This window comes from Passer montanus, unplaced genomic scaffold, assembly GCF_014805655.1.
Source record: "Passer montanus isolate IOZ18808 unplaced genomic scaffold, ASM1480565v1 scaffold104, whole genome shotgun sequence".
Classification (NCBI taxonomy): domain Eukaryota; kingdom Metazoa; phylum Chordata; class Aves; order Passeriformes; family Passeridae; genus Passer; species Passer montanus.
The window spans coordinates 796,083-816,084 of NW_024356948.1; the positions used below are offsets into that span (position 1 = coordinate 796,083).

The following is a 20,002-nucleotide window of genomic DNA, read 5'->3' on the forward strand; positions in this document are numbered from 1 at the left end:
ATTCCCCAAAATCCAGAGTGTGGATTTTGGGCAGACCAAAAACTTGTGCTGTGTGGAAGAGCTGCTTCACCTCCCAAGCCCCCCTCCTCCCCCATGTCCCATCCTGATAGAGGGACAGGGTATAATAAGCTACAACTTAAGTTTCTTTGTTGTTGAGGTTGACCTTTTTCTTGCAGCCCTAATGAAGCCTTTTGATGTGCTCCTAAGACACACGGCCTCCTTTTTAGCATTCTGTTTGCTGTGCCTGCTTTAACCGGTGGGCTCTTGAAGAACGTAAGTTTTCATACAATGCCTCCCTTGGGTGCCAATTGTTCTTTTCTCCCACAGCTGCCCTTGAGTCATGCCGTCCTGGAACATCACCAGCCCAGAAGCAGCTTGTCAGTGGGGAATTAGGACAACGTGTCTTTCACACCAATGATGAGAGCACCCGCTTGGCCTCTGCATTATGATCACCACTGACAGAAGAAATATGGGAGCAGACTGGATGGGAAAAGATGAGGTTTGTGTAAGATGAGGAGATAATTAGCTAAAATACAATGGGGAGGGGGCTACGGGTGTGATAATGTGGAATCAAGCTGCCACTGGAGCCCTTTGCTGTTCAAACCACTGCTCCTGAAAGCAGCTGTTCTTAGCAAAGGAGTTTGAAAACCCTCCCCAGAAAGCAAGGCATGTGTTCTCTATTACTGATTTGCATTAAAAAAAAAAAAAAGAAAGGAAAAAAAGAAAAAGATTGGGAGCTACATACCCTGTAGGCGCACTAAGCAAATTGGCCAGCCTAATTATTATTTTTTGGTATGTCTAATTAAATGGACAAAAGGCCCTCCCTTCACTCTTGCTGTCGGCACGAACTCCACTGGAATGTTCTTAATGTCCCCTCATTTGCCCAGGCAGCTGAGCCTTTCCTTTTTCCCCTAGGAGATTGGCATTGACAACTGCCCATGGCTTACCCAATCCTACTCAGACACAGAGCCAGATCATCAGACAAGGAGTGAAAGGGGAGGAAATTGACCTGGTTCTATTAAAAAAACACTGGACAATGCTGGAGGATGTGACACGTCTTTCTTGCAAGTCAGAAATGTGCCCTGGCCCTTGAATGCAGAACTTGCCAGATCCTATCAGATACTTTCCATCCTGTATTAACCAAATTTCCCCAAATTTTCTTTAGAGAAAGAATTTTCAAAGAAATTTCAATATTTATCTTTGAGATTTCTGGTGTTTTTCCAGTACTCGGTTCTTCTGTTCTGCAGCTAGAGAGCCCCTTTCGACCTGGTTTCACCAGCCTGTAACACCAGCCCTTTAACTACAAACTACATACAAATTCCTCCAACAACTTGACTCACTGGAGAGTTTCAGCCTCACCCTGATGCAGCCAAAGTCCCTGAAATCCACAGCTTTCAAATGAAAAGAGAGAGAACATGGTGCCTTTTCTCAGTGAGGCATTTTTCTCCTTTTAAATAGCTGTTGCCAGAGATTTCCACTAATGCCAGCACAAAGATAGTCATCCCACAAATGATGAAGAGTTTATATTTATGGTGGAAATTGAAAAGTTTTCAGACATCTAAGAGCCACATCATTACTAAATGACAAAATCTACTCCCACATTTATCAGATACATAAGCATTAGAGGTTTTTACTGAAAAGATGAGGAAAAGGCTCTCTATTTTTTTCCCAAAGAGATAGGGATAGAGAGGAAAAAAACATGTCATTATATATATGCGTGTGTGTATATATATAAATGTACAGATACAAGAAAAAAATAGCAGGATGGTAATTTATCCAGCATAACAGACCATCTCACACTCTCTCAGTGATCTGTGTGTTTGATCTGACAAACAGGCTCCTATTAGAAGAGTACGGTGAAGTATCACCACATCAGTTCAGGTAAAAAACCTTTTACAGGAAACACCTCATCACTGGTGATCTATTGAACAATCACTTAACAAAGCCTTCCAAATCCACTGTGTAGAATAGAAAAGCAAAATACCAGCTCCTGATTTCAGCTGTACCTGTGCAAATCCTGAATAACTCCCAGGGTCTGAGAGAAGCCTTCAGTTCCCACAACAGGTTTATCCAGATAAGCTGATACAGGTGCAGAAAACTCTGCCAGCTCAGAATTTGCTTTTTCCAGAAGCAGAGTTGCTTCAGTGCAAGCAGAAACAACATGGTTAGAGAAACCATAAAGTATCTGCTTTATCCTAACCAAATTAAACACCTCTACAGCTCAGCCTGACACAGGCCTGAAAAAACCCCCATTGCTGTCCACTGCTGTTAAACTTTGTTAAGTCAGTGCCTGATGCTTCACTTCTTAACGAGGCAGTTATTTGTTTCTCAGGCAATCGCTGGCACCTGCCTGCCTTTTAAAATCAAATAATAATTGAATATGAGGAAAGTGAGACGAAGTAAAGGAGATTTAATAAAGAGAATCTTTGCTGTGGAGGGAATTTCTTTGGCAGTGATTACGTTACTAATTGATCAGCACATTGCCTGAGAGAAGCCAGAGACAACAATTATATTTAGCACTGTGGCTGAAAGCAATGCAGTCAACTACCTCCTCGGCTTTCGCTGTCCGCTGGCTTCACCTGGATCGGTCTGTTCATCTGTAAGGAAGAACAAAGACAGACATGTAATTAATGGAGGACTCAGACATTCATATACAGAGGCTTGCTTTGCTTCTTTACTGCGCATCATAATTAGCACCAGAATTTACTCCACAAGGAGGGGGGGGGAAAAGCAATTAGTAAACAAAGAAGTAACCATTGCAGGCTGCAGCTTGGTCTGAGGCAAATAAATCAGTGTCACTCCTCTTAACAGTGGCTGTGTTGAATCACATTGGGAGAGGGATCTGACTCATTTCACACAGGTCATGAAATTTTAAACGTAACTTTTAAAATTTCTAATAGTTTCCCCTAGAAACACTGGTGCATAAGAACAAAAATGCTTTGTCAGAACATCAGGACCAGTGAAACTTAAACTGCAAAAATTTCTTGAGATTGGCATGATGGGAAGGAAATTGAAAAGCTAATTTCCACTTCTACTGTTAGTTCAGTAGGGTAGTCATGTGTAACATAGCAGCCTCCATTTCAAACCTGGATTTGGATCTAATTTGTCCACATGCTGCAGGAGTATTGGATACTGAGAATTTTCTGGGAGTAGAGGACCAGATGTTCCTTCTATTGCTTTTTCAGATATATTTTTCCATTCTCATATCACGATATAAGTAGGTCTAAAAACCTTGCCGCTGTGCCATGAACAGGTTTATGTTATTCAAATTATCCTTCTCTCACTCAGTAAAATCACTGGGGACCATCACTATCCCCAGAGCTGCTCACTCCCAGGAGAGAGGGCAACAGATGCTCGCAATGTTCTTCACTGGCAGTGCCTAACAAGCTGTGGGTGCCTGAAGAACAGGGATGAGGGTATACCCCTCCTGTCAGTAGCCAGAGATGCAGACTGGATCAGAACCAGCTAAGAATTTAGTCTGAAAGCCCTTCCCTGCCTCATACTTCTTGTCACATAAAGCAATCAATACCCTGTGCAGATGGACTATTCAAAATATCTTTCTATGTGTGACCACCTCTGAGCAAAATGAAAATATCTTTTTGATTTGTCAAGCAACAAAGAAAGTATAAGTTCAAACAAGCATCAAAAGGAGCACAAGGTCAGAAGGCAACAGGAATCTCCTAACATATGTCTTCCCAGTAAAGTCAGACCACAAATTGGCTGATGAATATCACAGAATGCCTTCAGGGAATTAATCCATCCCTTATTTGTGGCTAATCATAGCTGGGCAGCAAGGCCATTAGTTTTATTTTTTCTTTTTCTTTTTTTCCCCTTCCCTAATTTTTGCCTTTTTGTTTTTTTTGGAAAGTGCTCCATAATAAGTTAGATTTATTCTAATTGCTCTGCACACATTTTTAGTACCAACAAGTTATCAAGCTAGCTGACAAGTAGGTTAAGATGATGAAGAGCCTAGAAGATCCTGCTGTATTGTTGTCTCTAGAGGAAAATGTACTTATCCATAAACTGACTACAGTTAGACTCACACCCTGCAAGAGAAGGATCCATGGCTACAGATGCTACTGAGCAGTTTCTGCTCTCCTCTATGCCTGTGCCATCCAAAAAAATCCAGACAGCTGAAGTGCTAAAACCAACAAAGGATCTGCTAATAGTTAAACCTTGTATCGGCCCTTGCCCCTGCCTCTGCAAAGACCAGTTGCTCACATAAGTGCCACAAGGTATTGGCAGGGCAGAGGTGATGTGTGAAGCAGCAGCAGCAGGACAGATATCCTGCCACAGAGCTCCTTTATGCTTTATGCTCACCCACATGTGAGCAGCTAGCTGTTACACACATTCAGAGATCTGACACCACGCAGGTGAGGAGAGTACTCAGTGTCATGCAACTCCAAATGTGTAGGAAGTGCAACTCTAAGCCACTCTTAAGCTTAGAGGTGCATAAAACCGTGTGTGGTCTTCTGCAGCACCTCTTCGTCTCTACTGATCATGGAGTTTGCCTTTGCCTTTAGACTTAGCTGAGTTGAACCCCACCTTGCTTCTCATGTGCTGGACAATGAAGCCAAATTACTTGGTTGCTTCCCCCAGCTGCTCAGCCTCTGACTGCTCGTGCTTGCAGCAGGCTGGTGTTGACCATCCACGTGCCAACGTCTGACTCGAGACCTGATTACTTTTAACACTTGCCCCCTTATTCCAAACTATAGGCTCCTGATGGGAGCCCTATGGCTAATCCAACCCCTATGGTCAGAAGAGGGGGGTCAGAGGTCCCTGGTGATCATTCCAAGAGAGCAGAACCTGCATCCCAGGCAGTCAGTAAGAGAAATAGTCACAGTAGCCAGGAATTTGCAGGAGGTGTGCAGCCTACAGCCTTGAGAGGCTAAGTCTGGAGTCCAAATGGACACAGCCTTGAGATGCAGAGCATCCCATAAATCTACCCACATAGGTACTGATCTGAACTGTGCTAAAGTCCATGAATATTTGCACTGAACTCAAGTAACTTTTGGATCCAGCCTTGAGGAAAACTAGACAGATTTAATCCTTCTTTTTGAGTTGAATGAAGTCAGTTTGCACAAGGCAAAGGACATTATCAGACCCTTTGGCAAAACTTAAAGGAGGGAAATATGTGTTTGGACTTTTGTTGGTTTTTTGTTTTGTTTTGGTTTGGTTTTTTGTTTTGTTTTGCTTTGTTTTTTTCCTTTCTGATATTAAGGAGTGAGTAAAAGCAGTCAGTTCTGAAGAAAAAAAAAAAAAAAGAGCATCCAACAGAGGAAGAAAAAACTGGGGAAATTAATAAGTAAAAGACTAGTGTAATTTAATGTACACTATGATTTATACACTTGACAATTTCTTTATAGACCAAAGAGAAAGTGCTGCCTGAACGGAGCCCATAATACAAATTGAGATCATCTTGACATGAAAGACACCAATTATAGGGAGAAACACTGAGAGGAAAATAATTAAGTTTCCTTTCTCCATCTATGGAATTTTTATTTTTTTTTAATACAGACTCTGGGAGCAAGGACCTGTCATGGGGACCAGAAAAGGGCTAAGTGGGGAAATAAAATGGCAGAACAATGTAGCTTTCTAACTCCAGGGAAATGCCTTCTTGGGGAGCAGGGTATTCAAATATTCAAGTTCCCTGCTTATTCTTTATCTGGAAGTGACTATAAGTTAAGTGGAATAAAACCAAAGTTTATACTCCAAAATGCAGCCTTCTGAAGAGTGTTTGGGGAAATACTGTTATGGACATTCTTTAATATGTGTAATATCCTGTCTTGGTGGACCCTGAGAGTGTGACAGGAGAAAGAATATTTTTCAGACAGCAAATTTGATTAATACCATCAGGAAATCCACCTGGGATCTGTGAAATTACAGATGTGGCTGTAAGGTGTTATTAAACCCTGTCACTAGAAGGCTTCAAAAGGGATTTGGCTGCATGGGAAAAGACCTAGGGCAGGCTGACCCAACCTCTGAGCTGGTAGATAGAGTGAGTACACTGTTAGGCTTTCTCTAGGATGTGCTACACTGCTGTCCTTTCAGTGGTCCTTCTTTCCTCTGCTCATGGATGCTCTTTGTGCTCTCATTTGAAATATGACCATGCTTCTTCCTTTTTCTGTGTTGTCCCTTTTGGGGTGCCACTGAGAAAGGAGTAAATTGTTTTACCATTTGTTAATCTCAAAAGCATTCATCTCCTCTTTAAATTCTCTACCATCACTTAAGACCTGACTAAAATTTTTTATTCTCTCCATAATATGGAGATATCTGACTTTATGGCACCAGAATGCTCTGTATTATAAAACCATTATAAATCAAGACAATGTTTATCTTCATTCATGATTCAGAATCCCATTTGGCAAAAATATTACTTTGAAGTGCTTCACTCAACAACAATTTGGTAGCAAAGATGTGCTGAGGACCACTGAGGCCCAGAGATTTAGGCAAGAGTCAAACAATTTAGTTTGGATCTCTGGTTACATATATAGGCACAGTGTTCAGAGAGGTGGTGAGAGACTGGCACACCGGAGTTTTATGCACAATTGTGTTCCCCGTGTGGAGTCAGGAAAAGCCTGTGGCTCAAGTTCCCCATCTGTACTGGGAAGAAGAACCACAGCAGCTGTGGATGTGCCTGTTTCAGGAAGAGGGGTTGTGTCCTTTCCCCGCAAATGCCATAAATATCCGTGTTACTGGTGGAGTTAGAACCTCATGTGCATCACATTTCTCATTTTCCTGTGATTCTTTGCGTGTTCATCTATGATGAATACCACATTTACTATCACCTTTGCGAACCTTAGGCAAAGTGATCACACTTTCTTCATTTTGGGTTGTCCTTCCTTTTTTTTTTTTGCCAAAAACCAACCTATCCAAATTATGCCAGATATCACCATCTCACACCAAATTGCCACTGCCCCACCTACCCCCACCCCAATTCTCCTAGCAAGTAGAAACACAACATCATTTTTCATGTCCAATTACAGCCACCGTGGTGCCACTGTTAAAAGACAGCGCAGGTACCCCTGTCAAAAAGGGTTTGAGTTACAAGAAGCGATGAATTATAGCAAGCCCTTTTTCAATTCTCCACAGAAATGAAATGTCAGAGCTTGCTGCTGTATTTTTCTCAGCACCATCAGCTACAGGCCACTGCAGGAATTAGACAGGGGACAGACGCTTTTCTGCATCATGATTTTTCTTTTCCTAAGGTTGTCGTTTTTTTCCCCCACCAACCTTTTTCTGCTCCCTCTGGCTTTGATATTAATTTAGAGCAGGTAGAAGGATCACCTGGGAAAGAAGAGTAGGAAGCAGAGACAGCTGATTTCTCATTGTCTCCATCTTTCTTCCTCTCACTGTTCCTACCACCTTTTTCCTTCTTGTCTCACCCACTTTTTCATTGCTCATCAATGTACCTTGTGTTTTTAAGTAGATTTAAAACTCTACTTGAGAATGGACAAATACAGAGATTAAAAAAAAGAATTGAAAAAAATATCCCTTAAAATTATGAAGCTATCCTGAATAGCTTAAAATGTTCCCTGAGACAGGAAGAAAAAGGGAAAAGATGAGGAGATTACTGAAGATGAATTAAATGCCACTAATAGGAAGATCATGACCAAACAGAAGAGAGGCTGGAGATAATCTTCTGGTTGTGCTTAAGGATGATGTCACTTCAGCAGACAAAATGTTATTCTAGAGCTTGTGTGCCTTACAGAACCATAGAAGATTTTCCTGTTGATCATGTGAATAATAATGACCGTATGAATAATAATAATGATAATCTTTCCACCATCCTTAGAGGCCTTAAAATAATTGCATACTCCTTCAGGACATATTGGGGGCTTTGGTTTGTATCAAAACCATGATGAAAAGATTTCTGCTGCCCGCGTTTCTGGAATTTTCCAAAGAGTGTAAAAAAGTAGCAGTGCTAACTGCTGGCAAGGCCTGTTTCCAGCTCCCTACTGAGTTTCTGGGTGATTTTGGACACATAATTACATCTGCCTCTTTCTCAGCTTTTAAAGATATCATCACGTACTATGAAAATGGTTGATGGGGAAAAAAGTATCTAAATTCTGGTTTTAAACAAACATACAAATAAACAAACATCCTGTCACTTCTATGCTTGAATTATGTGGACAGACATAATGGCAAATAACGAACAGTTCATGCTAACTGATGTTGTGTTGTGTTTGGTATTGTTCGGGCATCAGCCCCCTAAATTGATGATGAAACTCGTCTGTGACCTAATCATGAAGGATGCCAGCTAGCAGGTCTTAGCAAATGTTTACTGGGGACTCCTGCATCTCTGTAGTTGCTGGTTAGCTTCATGGAAAAAAAGAATAATCCCAGAGCAACTTCTTCCCTAAAAATACTACGGTGTTCTTGATGGTCTGGTGACATAGCTCAAATGTTAATTGGAGGGAGGAATAGTTTAATACCTGCCCTGAAATTTTCAGAAAATTTGTTTACTATTTATTTCTTTGGCGGGTTTTTCCATTTCAAATCTCTCCCCAAAACACTAAGAAGAATTTCATTTTACCATTTCTGCCAACTGAGTCTGCCATGAGCACAATAGTAATTTCTCCAAATTCAATACAGCTATTTATGTGAGCAAAGGTATTGGCAGGAATGTGTTTATGGGAGTGGGTCATAATTTTTAAAGCATTGAACAAAATCTGCCCTGATAGAGGGCCCTAAGGAAATGCAAAGTATATCAGTGTCAAAGTTGGAAAAGCCAAGAAAATCACCTACAATTGAATTGTGTATGTGTAATTGCAAAGTTCAAGTAAATCACTCTGTACCTGATTCTGAGTGACATAATTGAATTACAGTGATCTAAACTAGATAGCCATAAGCGTGAATCCAAAGCAATCTCCTTTCTCTGAAGAAAAAAAAACAAAAAACCAAAGTCACGGCTCACATGCTCAACTCAGGGAAATTTCCCCAAATGCTACAGAATCAGGAAGGTTTCTTTACCACAGGTTTGCTACACAAGTAGACTCCTATATTTGCCTATTTCAGCTATAGTGCATGGAGCAAAAACCTGTCCCCATGGAAATCGAGGTGAGGGCTGTGTTTGCATGGATTGATGTGTAATTACACATTAACCACATTTACTGTGGGCACTCCGAATTGATACAATGTTGGATTAACAAAAGAGTAAGGAGAGGAAGTATTTTAGAAATTTGTTTAAAAAAACAAACCACGAAAAAAACCCCAAACTAAATTGCATAGGTTTACCTTGCTAGTAATGCGTTGCCTCTGAAATGACTATCCCAAACTTCATCTTGGTAAAGGACTCTTAATTCATGCCCACCACCCTCTTCCCTGCCTGTTGAGATGCGTGCCATAGGTATGTACACAAACAGATGAGAAGACCTGAAATGGCAATGTGTGAAATATAAAAAAAACCCCATTGAAGGGTCTGACCTTTCCAAATCAGTCAATGCTCTGGTGCCTACCCCTCAGAATGATTGCTACCGGCCATCCCTGCTCTCTGAGAGTATTTTCTATATATCACATAAAACACATTATAATCCATCTGTCTAACTATTGATTCATCTTTCTCCTTTTCTCCTGTGTGTAGATGAACCTAAAGGAGCTCCAGCTCAGCTCAGGCTCACATGCACAAGCCTGTGGCTTCAAATGCAAAACTTCTTCCTCACAGTTTGGGCTTGAGTTTGAAGAAATTGCTAATCTTGTTAATAGGCAACTACAGCCTTTCCAATTCAACAAATCATTTTGTTTGTTCCTGGGGTAGCTGAGCATGTGGTGTTTAATCTTATGGTGTCTCTGGTTTTAAAGGAAGTGTGGTAGGGTAAAGGGAGAGCTCAGTCTTCAACATGCTTGAAGACAAAACACAGGATGCTTGGAGTGAAGCCTCATTCTCCAAAATGAGAAAACCAGATTTTTTAGCTTTTTTTGTTTGATTGGTTGTCTGGGGTTTTTTTTTTGTTGTTTTTTTTGTTTGTTTGGTTTTTTGTTTGTTTTGTTTTGTTTTGTTTGTTTGGTTTTTTTTTTTTTTAATAACTTACAAATATTGTTCCACATGCAAATCTGCATGTGAAACAGACAGCAGGAGATTCCCTAAAAGTTTTGGGTAGTGACGCTGTAAAAATAGTGTTCAATAAGTGTATTTTCACTCACTAGACTGTGTTGCCACATGGTACCTTTAGTGACTAAGGACAGAAAGTGATGCCCTGGTCACCTGTATGGGTGTTTATTGCACTCATGGATCTGGCTTGGCTCCTGCACTTGACCTTTCTTTCCTGGAAAAGAAGGGTGTCTTGTGTATCGTGACTTTTGAAAAGGTGTCTGTAGCCCCAGATCCCTTACATGACTGAGAAAACCCTCAACATTTAGTTGCTACACTCAAGCATGTCAAGAGTCCCAGGACTTGCCCTCTGGCCATGCTAAGCTACATAAAAGGGTATATTTCTATGTGCATCCTGACAGCAGAGGTATAACTCTTGAGTAAGCATGCTGCTCATTAAATCTCATTCTCTGCTGATATGATGAGCAACTACAATGTGAAATTCTGTTCATAAATGCATCAAATTCTAATATAAAACTAAGTCAGTCTTTTGCTGTCCTTTCCTCTCTTCTTCCCTAGTATCAGTAGGGAAATTTTTTTCCACAATCCTATCTTTCTTCTAATCTCCTTCTCGAATTTATTTCAAGAAAATTTGGATCCAATTTTAAAGTATGCCCATACACCTTCTATCAAAAATCATTCTTCTTTATCCCTAACTTTTTCTATTACCCAACTTAGCTTCTGTTGAGGAAAAAGAGACCTCATTCTCTTTCACTGTGATCCCAAATTCCTTCAAGGCAAAGCAACAGTGTAGTCATAGCATGATGAAATAATTAATGTTGGAGAAGATCTCTAGGATCACCAAATCCAACTGTTTATACAACACTGACAAGTCCAGTACTAAACCATGCCCCAAAAATGCTCCACCTACAAGTTTTTTGAACACTTCCAAGGATGAATAAATATTGTTCCACATGCAAATCTGCATGTGAAACAGACAGCAGGAGATTCCCTAAAAGTTTTGGGTAGTGACGCTGTAAAAATAGTGTTCAATAAGTGTATTTTCACTCACTAGACTGTGTTGCCACATGGTACCTTTAGTGACTAAGGACAGAAAGTGATGCCCTGGTCACCTGTATGGGTGTTTATTGCACTCATGGATCTGGCTTGGCTCCTGCACTTGACCTTTCTTTCCTGGAAAAGAAGGGTGTCTTGTGTATCGTGACTTTTGAAAAGGTGTCTGTAGCCCCAGATCCCTTACATGACTGAGAAAACCCTCAACATTTAGTTGCTACACTCAAGCATGTCAAGAGTCCCAGGACTTGCCCTCTGGCCATGCTAAGCTACATAAAAGGGTATATTTCTATGTGCATCCTGACAGCAGAGGTATAACTCTTGAGTAAGCATGCTGCTCATTAAATCTCATTCTCTGCTGATATGATGAGCAACTACAATGTGAAATTCTGTTCATAAATGCATCAAATTCTAATATAAAACTAAGTCAGTCTTTTGCTGTCCTTTCCTCTCTTCTTCCCTAGTATCAGTAGGGAAATTTTTTTCCACAATCCTATCTTTCTTCTAATCTCCTTCTCGAATTTATTTCAAGAAAATTTGGATCCAATTTTAAAGTATGCCCATACACCTTCTATCAAAAATCATTCTTCTTTATCCCTAACTTTTTCTATTACCCAACTTAGCTTCTGTTGAGGAAAAAGAGACCTCATTCTCTTTCACTGTGATCCCAAATTCCTTCAAGGCAAAGCAACAGTGTAGTCATAGCATGATGAAATAATTAATGTTGGAGAAGATCTCTAGGATCACCAAATCCAACTGTTTATACAACACTGACAAGTCCAGTACTAAACCATGCCCCAAAAATGCTCCACCTACAAGTTTTTTGAACACTTCCAAGGATGATGGCTCCATCACTTCCTTTGGCAGTCTGTTCCAATGATTGATCACCTTTTTGGTGAAGAAATGTTTCCTAATATCCAACTTCAACCTGCCCTAGCAGCTCTACAGCTTAGACCATTTCATCTTGTTATCCAGGAGAGGAGACCCACCTCCACCTGGCAATGAGCCCCTTCCAGGTAGTTTTAGAGTGACAAGGTCTCCCCTGAACCTCCTTTCTCAGTGGCTGAGCACTCCATTTCCCCCAGCATATGAAGGTAGTCCAAATGGACACAACAAAGCCAGTCTCACCCTAACAAGCACAGATCCTTACCCTGCAGATGGCTAAATGCATCTATGAGGCGTCACAGCATTTAAATGAGTGATGAGAACACGTGCTGACGTCCTGGATCAGCTTTGCAGTGTGTGCTCAGCTAAGGTGTTATTGGTGGTGGATCTCTCTCTGTCTGCACCAGCTGAAAGCCTCCCCTCAGACTTCACATCCTAGGGGCCCCATAGGTGCTCCTGGTGCTATTCTGCTGCTCTCTGTTGGACAGGTGGGGTTTTCTCTGCGTGTGGGGCACACCATGGTCACACAGAGCCCTGAGGACTCCTCAGCACGGACATGAGCAAGGCAGCAATCAGACCAGAGAGACAGTTGTGTCCCTGAAGGCATTGTAGACATAACCCTTGTTCCCTCACTAGGAGATGAACATCTGCTCTTGTCTCTACCTTATCCTGAGCCCATGAGCTCTGGCTATTGGAACTTTCCTGCTGTGCTCTTCCCTCTCTGAGCTTTATCTCTTCTTCTGAAGCAAGACCCAAACGTTGCCTTTGCCACTAATGGTTGCTTGGCTTGACTCTGCAGACTTTAGGCAAGGCCAAGCTCCATTGACTTCAATGCTTTGAGTGCAAAAAGACCTTGGCCACAGTCCATCCAAGAAGATTAGACCTTCTGTGCTTGTAGCTTTGTATGCCTGGCCACAAAGATAAGAACCACAGCCAGCCCTTTTGCCTATGGAGAAATGCTTTCCACAGCATTGCCATTTAACAAACAACTGAGTAAGCTGTGTAAATTAACTAGCTGCTTTCACCCACTGCCAGGACCATGAAATACAGGCTCTCTCACCAATCTAAATGTGCAGGTAGCTTCAGAGCATGACTTTAAACACAGCCTCCCCAAACACTGAAAGAGGCTGTCACCAGGTTAAGATTGCAAGCAAGGTTTTCCTTGGTACTGGGAAAGATCCACCCTGAGCCAGAAAGTGTTTTTCCCCCACCACTGGCTCTGCTTTCAAGGTTAGTATGTTCACTCTCTTCCCCCTATGCTAATTTTCCTTTTTTCAAAGGTTAAAGTCACCTGCTTGCTGTAGTATAACAGAGAGCAGTCCATCACCTCAGTTCTCAACAACAGGAGGCCCAGACCCAAACCTATTCCAAGCAGAATGCTCTGACATTGCTGCAGCACAAGAGCTTCCTTCTAAAGGTGTATCCCTACCCTGTGCAGGTGTTACGGTTGTTCTCTCAGTTCTATTAACAAACAAATAAAGTTTAATCTTTTTTAGATAGCCTGAAACAGGTTCCATCTGAGCAGAAGAACCCCCAGCAGCCATGCCACTTTATCTACTGACTTGTCTAAGCTGGTTGGAAATCACATCTCAAATTAGATGTGTGAACATTTTGTTCTGATGATAAACCCCTTTAGCTGTGCACTGGATTAAGGCTCCTGCACTGGTAAAAGTAAAATAAAAAACAATTTTACAAAAAAAGGAAATGAAGAAGGAAATACTCAGAGGAAGAATAAGATTATCTTAGTTTTGATAGTGCCCCTTTAGAGAAAATCTTCTGTGAAGGGACTTAGAGTATTAACTTTTTCTTTTGCCCTCCTTTACAGCTAGGAAATGCATACAGGGTGTGATTTTAAGCCCATCCAGATGCTCAAGTCAGTCCTCAATTTCTAACAGTAAGTGAATAAGCACAAGCTGGAGCCTTGCAAATTTTAGTACAGCCTTCAAAAAGGGGAAAACCAATATTCCATAGATTCCCAAATATTTATTGAATTGGGAAAAGGATGTAAGGCTTCAAAAAACCCCAAACACAAACACTGAAAAAAAACCCCACAATCATTCTGGATTTCAGACCCTCAGTGCAATTCTCTGTACCACTTTCAGCCTCTATCAGGCCCTCTGGTGCAAAAAGAGCTACCTCTCACTCCCATCTATGTATAACTGGTATCATCTGGTCCTATGTTTTGACAATTATCTGTAACATAATTACCAGACTGATGAGTCTTGCTGATTAATTATGCCATCCTTCAAAGTTGATCTGGGTACTTAAAATAAACAAACACCCTGGTTGGGTAACAAAGGTGATTTTCTCTCTCTGTTCCAGGCAACAAAGGCTAGCAAGCTCATTCTGCTGTGTAGGGATTTGGTCAGGGACTCCCAGAGATTGGTTTCTGATCTGTCATTCATGTGGAACTACTTCTCTTCTGGTTCCTGACCACACCCTGACTTCCACCCCCCGAATGATAAATATTTCCTCTCTGCTGAGAGCTATCCAACAAAACTGGTGTCTGATACTAATGCATCACTGATGCTTTCCTCCTGTAATTATGCCTAAATATTGCTTTTCTTTCTTTTCTGCCTTGAACAGCCACTTTTTTTTTCTTTTTTTTTTTTTTTTTTGCATCAACATGTACCAAAGCATTAAACAAGACATTCCATTAATTTCTTCATCATCATAACTTAAGCCTGGGACATACCCTTTAAATATTCATTCAGCTATGAAAACTGGGCATTAAAATTTTAATAATGTCAAGCTCATTTGAACTGAGCTCCTGGGGGACTATTACGATACAATTAGAATAAATATGATGATTGATTTGGTGTAAAGGTTCACCTGTCCACATGTGTTAGTGGCTGGAAGCAGCATGCCACCTCTGGCATCACAGCCAATAGCTCCAAGTTATTTAAAGTTATTTACTACCTTCCCCATCACCCCAATTCCCACCTGCTCACAAGCTTGACCCCCTCACTTGCTCTCACAGAATGTTCAGCTTGGATTGAGTTGGAAAAGGCAAAGCAGAGGGGCCTCACTAGGAGCTGCATCCAGCAGCACTCTCCTCCTTCCTTCCCCTTGCTGTGCTGTGGCTGAAGAGGGAGCATTGTTCAGAGGCACGAGAAGTTCAGCTGTAAACTTCCTGGAGGCTGTGGCCAGTAACTTTTTGCTAAGTGTGTGTCTGAGCTCCTGGGCCCTGGTGCTCCCGGGTAGGTGGGTGGCAAACCCAAGCAGCACTGACATGTCTGAACCAGCTTGGAGGAGAACAAGGCTTGTGTTTCCTAGCAGGATCTATCCAAAATCACAGTGCAGAGATAGTCTGGAGATGTGATGCTGACAGTAAAAAAAAATGCAGAGGGGGAAACCGAGCAAGAAATCACACTACTTAAGGAGCCTTCTGTTTCAAACACAGGATGTTCTCAAATGCACAGAGAGATAATTAAAAGATTTTGGTCCACTGGGTGCTGAGCATATTTGAAAATTTGGGCCAGATTGTACTTTCTCTCTCTGCAGTGTGAATTGGGTGCTACATGGTGTAAATATGAAAGGAGATAAAATGGAACCATCACCACTGAGAACAATCGTTGGGCTTTTTTTTTTTTTAATCATATACTTTAAATAAACTACTCATTAATTCTTTGAATAAGGGTAAAATGAAAACCTCTCTGCATTTAAAGGTAACCCTGATCTAGCCTTGCTTACAAGCACTGCCAGAGCTTCTAGCTTTTGGGGCTTTACCATCAGTCTCCTGACATATGGTGTTTTCCTTAAATCCTCAACTTCTGGACCTGAACAACTTTTTAACAAGAATTTTAGTTCCAGAAGAAAGAAAATTTTTAATGCTTAAAATATCATTCAAAGAAAACAAAAAAGTGAAAATAAATTTTCATTATTTATATTATCCTATCATACAGGATTTCTTAAGATAATTTATGACTGATGCATTTTTTTTGTGGTTAGCAATGCTAATTGTTAGAAACATTATTTGATTTTCAGTGTTTTCAGCTTTTTTTTTCTCTCAGTTATTTGTTAAAAGAATGTACTGATCCTAAATCTGTCACTTTCTTTCTCAAATTCAAATCAAGTCATACTGTTTTTCATATTTATCACCTCTATTTCTGTATGATTTCCTTTTAATATTAACTTTTAGTATTACTTTGGTTTTATTTACTTTTATATTCCTACCTCTACTCCTTCCAAAAAATAAAGGACTTTTTTAAAAATTAACTCAACCCATTACACATTACAATATGGAGACAAGAAAGGGAGAAAATGGTCATTTGGTGTTGCTTTGCTGTGAAGAAAAGCAGCAATTTGGGGAACCTTCTTACTGTGAATGCAGACTGTGGAAAGATACGCTCTTTTATGCTTTTCCAAAGTCTATTACCTATCATCTCCTTCCTCACTAAGTTTCCTCCATGGAAAAAGGGGTTAGACAGTAATCTTTACCTTCAGGGCCCATTGTGAGGATTAATTAGATACTATTCCTACAAAATTGTAAAGTTTTAAGATGCTCTATGAGCTCTCACTGTTATTATAACGTGCCATACCTGCATAACGTCTACCACTGCAATATTACCCCTTGGTTGTTCAAGACTACAGAACTGCTGCTTCTAATTGAGTTAATGGCTTCATAGGTTGGTAATTTAATAAAACAGACTGCTTAAACCAGCAAGGTTTTGATTAAATGGGGTGTGTGCAAAGGGGAATTTATATTTGTTAGAAGCTCTGCAAACCCAAGGTATCAAGGCACGGATAATGCTGGTATAATAGTACCTTATACAGAGAGGAAGGAAGGACAGAGCTGAAAGCTAAGGAATCATGGAAAATCTTGAGTTGTAAGGGGCCCATAATGATCATTGTAGTTTACCTAACACTTGTCTATGTGACAGGAGCATTGTTTAGATGCTGCTTTAACTATGACAGTCTTGGTGCTCTTTTGAGCCTGTTCCAGTGACCAGACACCCACTCAGTGAAGAATCTTTTCCCAGTGTTTAGGCTGAACTTCCCCAGACACAGTTTTATTCCATGAGAGAACTAGGAGGTCAGCAGCCCCATCTCTGCGCCCCTTGAAAAAGTTGTGGGCTGGTTCACATCCTGCTACAGTCAGGTATTCTGGGCTGGTCTCGGGGGTATGCAGAGGTGTGTGATGGTGTGCACATACAGATGAGGCACTGTGCTGCTGCCACTGCTCACTGTGACAAGCAGATCTACTTTAGGATATCATGTGCCTTGCCTGACTTCAGGGACAATTCAGATGTTCCTTTCCAGCTGGCCTTGCCCCCTATCTTACCTCTAGTTCTAGAGGAAAAATTGGTAAATTTGGGGGAGACTCTATTTCCTGAATGGGAGAACTTAGCTTGTGCTGAAATCACAGGTACGTCTTGAAATTGCCTTTCTGAATGAAGTGCCTGGCCGTGCCCATGCGGAGGAACGGGCTGCTTGGAGACCTCCAGAGGGAGCTCTTGGCTGCCTAAATTTAAACAACTAAATTATGCAAACCCAATTTCCTAGATGGAGAAATTAAGGATTTACTCCGGGAAGCCTGCTTCATTAGGTACTTAAAATGTACTCAAAAGTTAGTTACTTCAGTACACAGACTGGATCGCACCTCTGACTCCAGTGATTGCCTGTCTGCAGTGATTTTGGACTGCAGAGGCGGCTCCAGGTGCTTCCACTGCCTGCTGGAGTAAGTGGGAGAATACTGCCCTGTTCTTGGAAAAGCAAGGCAAATAATGCCTGCATCGTGACACTTTTCTGTGCTGTAAATGCCAATTCATAGCTGCTTCCTTAGCACAGGTCAGAGCTATTGAGAGTTAAAATTTTATTCTTGTATTCTCTCTCAAGAACTCCCAGTCAGGCAAATCTGAAACCAAAGCAATCCTTCCTTTCATCCCCCTGACCCTGAGAAAACAAAGAAAGCCAGGCACAGCAGCATGGCTATTTTGTGTATAAAGAGCAGCACCCACAAAGCTAATGAGAAGCTTTTATGGCTGTATGGAGAGCACTGATAGATAATCAGGAGCAGCTCCAAGCTGCAAAGTTTCATCTGTCAAAAGCTGGGCAGGAGCCTTCCATAGTAAGGGTCAGGCACAAAATTCAGATGCTGACACAAACATGGACATCTTAGGAGGACATATGGCAATTGTGCAAGTGGTTTGGGTTATAACACCTGGTTCGGAAATCTGGCTCAGCTAAACAGGTACTCACTCACATCTCCATCTGACCCAGCCAAGCACACCAACTCACATACCTGCACTTCCACAGGCCTCCATTCAGGCACAGGATGGGGCTGGGGTCTCATCAGGGTGGATGGGGGGCAATGCCTGAACTTGTGGATCCAGAGGGGCACCTGAGGCCAGCCATGAACCCTGAGTATGCTTTCAGAAGGGCGACCAACACTTTGTGTCTCCAAAGGACCTGATGTCAGCACTTCGGAGGGGAGCAGCTGGCTCAGCAGAAAGAAAAAAATAATAGGAAATTGGGAAGACTGACATCAAAAGTGGATGTTTTTCCTTTTCCCTAAATGTTGTGCTCTGGTTTGGTGGCAGGTTATTGGTCCTGGTAGTTAGTCTCTCGACTGCCTTATGGCAGAGGTCAAAACTGCTTAATGAAAATTGTCCTCCTCAGCCTTAAAATCTGTGAACTCTGCTGAAGTTCATGAAAGGTTTGTGCTCTCATGGAGCCTCAGCTGAAGACTCAGGACAATCTGCTTTTGGCTGCAGATATTGTGCTTGCTCCTCACAAGAATCTTATTTAAAGGATCCTCAGAGATGTTTTGATTAATATTAATTTCATGCCAGGCCAAAATGCCCCTGTGACAAGCTCCATTGAGCCAGTGCTGAACAAACGAAATTCAAAATTCAGCTCCTTCACGTGAGATGGTGTGTGCGTGTTTGTGTGTGTGTGTGTGTGCACTTTAACTAAATCATTTATGGTCAATAATGCCAGGTTATTATAGGTCAATAACTTTCCATTATTCACTAGCCTTGCTGTGCTCCCACTGTCAGCCAGCACAACGGCATGTTGGCTCTTGTGAAGCAAAAAGCTCCTGATGGGAGCTTTGGAAAAGCAAGCACGAACACAGCTTGAGCAGAGAAAAAGAAAACAGGGGAAGGAGAGAGTGTGAAAAGTTCTAGCTGCTCTCAGGAGTGTCTTGGGGAATGCGTGTGTGACATACTCCCTATTTCTCACACATGCATGCACACTCAGCCCCTAAATTCATTATTCCTATGCTCCCAGCTGGTCAGATGTGAGGCAGCCCAGATCCCAAGGCTGCATGACCACAGAGCTGGTCCTGAGCAAACATTATCTCTCATTAAGGTCTACAAGCTCGGGCTTAATGCCACAGTAGCCTGCGGGTTGTCTAAGCTCTGTGTGTGGACAGTTAACGCTCACAGCTGCCTGCTTTGTACTGGTACCCTGGAGAGGAAGTGTATCATGTTTTTTTCAAGTCAGGGTGCAAATGCCAACAAAGAAACAAAATGAAGAAATCAAAAATTGCAGGACAACACGAAAATTGTATTTGCCCCTGTCTCTGGTGCACTGGTACTAATGCTCTGCCCTGTGTCTCATGAGAAGGGTGGTCAGGAGCCTGGAACTGCAAGCATATGTAAATAATAGTCTGTCTCCGTGGAAACTGCAGGAGGCAAAAGCCAGCCCTGTGGTTTGGCAGAGACTCCTTGGTGCTCCTGCCGAAGGTCTGAGTGTGCTTCTCCCAACCAAACATTTTGAGATGGCAATCCAGGACATGGGAGCTGTGGGATGGACTCATGACTTGTAAAGGGCAACCAGGAAAATGAACTTCTGTGTGGAAAGTTAAAGTGGTCAGTAACTAAAAGCTGTGAGAGGAGACAAGGAAGAAAAATGCTGATTTTTCACTGAAAAGAGGTTATCTCAGATTTTTTGCCTAAAAGCCTTTTTTAGCCCTTTGCTGGGCAGTGTATTGGCCCTAATTCCAGATAGCACTGAGATGGTGCCTCCTTCATGAGACATCTTGGCACTGATCACCCTGCACATGCG

General features: G+C 41.7%; 1 protein-coding gene across 16 annotated transcripts in view; it reads right to left on the reverse strand.

Moving 5' to 3' along the window:
• The window catches only part of CELF4 (CUGBP Elav-like family member 4), a 715,523-nt gene that overhangs the window by 316,886 nt on the left and 378,635 nt on the right, over positions 1–20,002 (reverse strand). For all 16 annotated transcript variants that reach the window (XM_039718741.1, XM_039718767.1, XM_039718775.1 and 13 more), the window contains exon 3: positions 2,549–2,597. In XM_039718741.1, coding sequence (XP_039574675.1) covers positions 2,549–2,597 — 49 coding nt within the window. The remainder of the gene's footprint in view (positions 1–2,548; positions 2,598–20,002) is intronic.